Source organism: Austrofundulus limnaeus, unplaced genomic scaffold (genome assembly GCF_001266775.1).
Source record: "Austrofundulus limnaeus strain Quisiro unplaced genomic scaffold, Austrofundulus_limnaeus-1.0 Scaffold322, whole genome shotgun sequence".
NCBI classification, from domain to species: domain Eukaryota; kingdom Metazoa; phylum Chordata; class Actinopteri; order Cyprinodontiformes; family Rivulidae; genus Austrofundulus; species Austrofundulus limnaeus.
The window spans coordinates 670,149-673,935 of NW_013952724.1; the positions used below are offsets into that span (position 1 = coordinate 670,149).

The window sequence follows — 3,787 nt, forward strand, 5'->3', positions numbered from 1 at the left end:
GGGGGAGGAAGCCGGTCAGACCTGGCAGGCCCAAACGTGTAGTGAGGGTCTGCTGGGAACGTCTGGCGGAGTCCCCTGTGAGACGGAGCTTCAACTCCCATCTCCGGTAGAACTTCCAACGCGTTCTGGGGGAGGTGGGGGATATTGAGTCTGAATGGACCATGTTCCGTACCTCCATTGCCGAGGCGGCTGATCGGAGCTGTGGCCGAAAGGTTGTTGGTGCCTGTCGCGGCGGCAACCCTCAAACCCGTTGTTGGACACCTTCGGTGAAGGATGCTGTCAAGTTGAAGAAGGAGTCCTATCGGGCCTTTTTGGCCTATGGGACTCCGGAAGCAGCTGATGTGTACCGGCGGGCGAAGCGGCATGCGGCTCAGATGGTCACTGGGGCAAAAACCTGGGCGTGGGAGGAGTTTGGAGAGGCCATGGAGAAAGACTTCCGCACGGCTTCGAGGCGATTCTGGTCCACCATCCGGCGTCTCAGGAGGGGGAAGCTGTGCAGCACCAACACTGTTTATAGTGGGGATGGTGTGCTGCTGATCTCATCTCGGGACGTTGTGGGCCGGTGGGCGGAATACTTTGAAGACCTCCTCAATCCCACTAACATGCCTTCTGTTGAGGAAGCTGAGCCTGGGGACTTTGGGTTGGGCTCTCCAATCTCTGGGGGTGAGGTTGCCGAGGTGGTTAAAAAGCTCCTCGGTGGCAGGGCCCAGGGGGTGGATGAGATCCGCCCATAGTTCCTTAAGGCTCTGGATGTTGTGTTTGGTTAGGGTTAGTGTGTGCGGACAGTGTGTCTGCCTTTGAGTGCTTTGTGACGGCGGAGGAGCTCAGCAATACCCGCTGGACAGAAACTGTGATAGACGTCAGAAAGAGTGATAGAAGTCTGTCTCCAAACACAAGCAGATACAATAAAACCCACCAGGAAAAAAAACTTGATTTGTTGCTAGTCATTTTTAACAAAGAAAATGCCACTAAGAGAATTAGGAAAGTCTCCTGTTCAGCTCAGAACATAAACAAAACTAAAAACTGCCACTGAATGTTTACACCAAAAGGTCTCTGATTCGCTCATTTCACTGTCAATCAAAAAGGGATTCAGGCTCAGACAGATCATCCAATCATCCAGAATTTAGGTGTCCGAATCCGCCCACTGCTCCATAGACCCCCAGAGATGCTCAGCGTCCGTGGGCAGGACAAAGCCCAGCATTTATTCAATGACTCGTCTCGTTTTGCTGCAGTTTTTTGTTTCACTATTGAAGTCTGTGGACTCTCAGCGTCCGACTGCTGAAGCACCGTGAAGCTACAGGAATGAGGGAGAGTAAAGCTGCGTCGTTACCAGTGATAAGAAGCTGATTCTGAACAAAAGTTGAGTGCGTTATAGCGCATATTTAGTCAATGACATGAACACACAACAGTGTTTATTTGATCACTTATTTTTTTACATACAGTATTAGGGGAAGCTGAGCTTCCCTTGCAGTCTTAAGAGCAATCACCTCTGGTTCTGATGTCTGACGTAAAAGGTAACACTTCCTGGGGTGTATCCAGGAAAAAAGATACATTATAAGTTCAATTCATGATTATAATAGTAGAAGTTGTCAGTGTTTTGAAGAGTGTCTGCACAGAGCAGAGCTCTTGTCTGTTTGTTTTGGTGCAGCCAAAGGTCTGACTGAGGCCTGTGCTGCTGAGCGCTGAATGAACCTGATTGGAGTCAGAAGACTAAAAATAAAGTTTTAAAGAAGAAATCCAATGGATTCCTGTTTTTTTCGGACATACCATTTTGAACAATGCATATTTTCCCAACAGTATTACCTTTAGAAGGGGGCAGGCCGGTGACGAAATCCAGCGAAATGTGACGAGCTGGTGTGGGTAAGGGTTGGAGAAGACTGGCAGGTGGTTGATTGTCACACTTATTCATGGCACAGGTAGGACAAGATGAAACAAACTCTTTGATATCAGGGTACATAGTGGGCCACAAAAATGCCTCTTGGAAAATCCTAACATACGGGAGATGCCAGGGTGACAGGTTAAATGGTGATTATGCATCCACTTTAATACTTTGCCCACAACTGTTTTGGGGACAAACTTCTTACCCACGGGTCCAGTTCCTGAGTCAGGGTATGATGTTTGTGCCAGTCTGATGGTGTTCTTGATGTCCCAGGTGAGGTTTCCCATGAAACAGGTGGATGGTAAAATGTTGCTATCCATCCCTTGAGCACCTGGGGGAGAAACTGTCTAGAGAGAGCATCCGATTTTATGTTTTTGGAGCCAGGGATGTAAGTGATGAAAAAATTAAATATGACAAAAAAAAACATTGAGCCTCTCTGGGGTTCAGTCTCTCAGCGTTTTGAAGGTAAGCTAAGTTCTTGTGGTCTGTTAATATGAGGAAGGGAATATCAGTGCCCTCTAGCCAATGCCTCCACTCCTCTGAGGCTAGTTTGATAGCCAACAGCTCATGGTTCCCAACATTAAATTCATTTCTGCACAAGACAGGCGTCGAGAAAAAAGGCACATGGATGTAGTCTTCAAAGTTATCCAGAAGACCTATACAATTTTTTTTTACCTGGATTACTGAGATGCATCAGGACATTTTGAACCATTTTGGCCAGAATTGCTTGAAACTAGTTAGAGAGTTTGAGCAAACAGCAAGAAAGAAGGCGGACTACAGGAACCACCTAAGATTCAATCTCCATTGCAGTCAAAGTGGCATTTTCCCCAAGAGCCTTCAACTTAAATCCTCCGTTGGTGGACACCRARCAAACAAGATCCTCCAGAAGGCACAGACCCAGCTCCTGAACGAAAGAGTAAGACAAACTAACTTCACCATTGAAGCCATAGAAGCCAAAGAACAAGAAATCAGACAAGAATTAACGACATGTCTTGATCAGAACACATTCCAGCAGGTAATAGATTTTACAGCAAAGGCAGGTTTGGCTCAGCATATCAAGTCTAAAACTCGACAACAGAAAAAGTTTGCTTTACTGGAAACTCGACTCTCTCCGCGGTACACATCGCTTGGACAGCACACCGCTTCCAAAGCAGAAGGGGGGGAGACAGAGAAGTGGGTGAAGAATTTGTCGGACAGAGAGCTCACCCAGCCAGAAACTGAAATCCTTGCCAGGGGACTGAACTTTGCGGTCGCACCAACAAGAATCCCTTTGGTTGAGATGATTACAGCCACAGAATCAGCCATTCGAAACAACAAAATCCCAGGATTTGAAGCCGAGCAACTTAGGAATAAAGTTTCAGCCTGCCTCAGCAACGCCAAACTACCACCTTCTAATATCAGCAGAGAAGAGAGAGACGCTCTCACTACCCTCAGCAAGGACAAGAACATCATCATTCTTCCAGCAGACAAAGGAAGGTGCACAGTTATTCTGAACCAGAAGGACTATGAAGATAAGACCATGACACTCCTTAGCGACACGACCACATACRAGCCGCTGAAGAGAGATCCAGGAAGTGGTTACAAGAAGAAACTAATAGATTGCCTGAAAAGTTTAGAGCAGGACAAGGCTATTAATCAGATTCTGTATCATAGACTTTACCCAGGTGAGGCCACTCCTAGTCTGTATGGTTTACCCAAAATTCACAAACAGGATGTGCCATTAAGACCCATTGTTAGCATGATCAACTCTGTCACTTACAATGTTTCTAAATATCTGACATCTATACTTGGTCCTTTAGTTGGCAGCTCAGAACATCACATACACACTATGGACTTTGTGGACAAGGTGAGGGACGTCATCATGGAGGCGGATGAAACTATGGTCTCTTTTGATGTTACATCGCTCTT

General features: G+C 46.6%; 1 protein-coding gene across 1 annotated transcript; it reads left to right on the top strand.

Annotated features, from left to right (window-relative positions):
- Window positions 1–2,610: 2,610 nt before the first annotated feature.
- On the top strand, window positions 2,611–3,725 carry LOC106527399 (uncharacterized; the record flags this gene model as incomplete). The annotated part of the gene is given in 1 exon segment (XM_014022268.1): window positions 2,611–3,725. A coding segment is annotated over 1 exon segment (1,115 nt), but the record flags the coding sequence as incomplete, so codon positions are not given.
- Window positions 3,726–3,787: the final 62 nt, after the last annotated feature.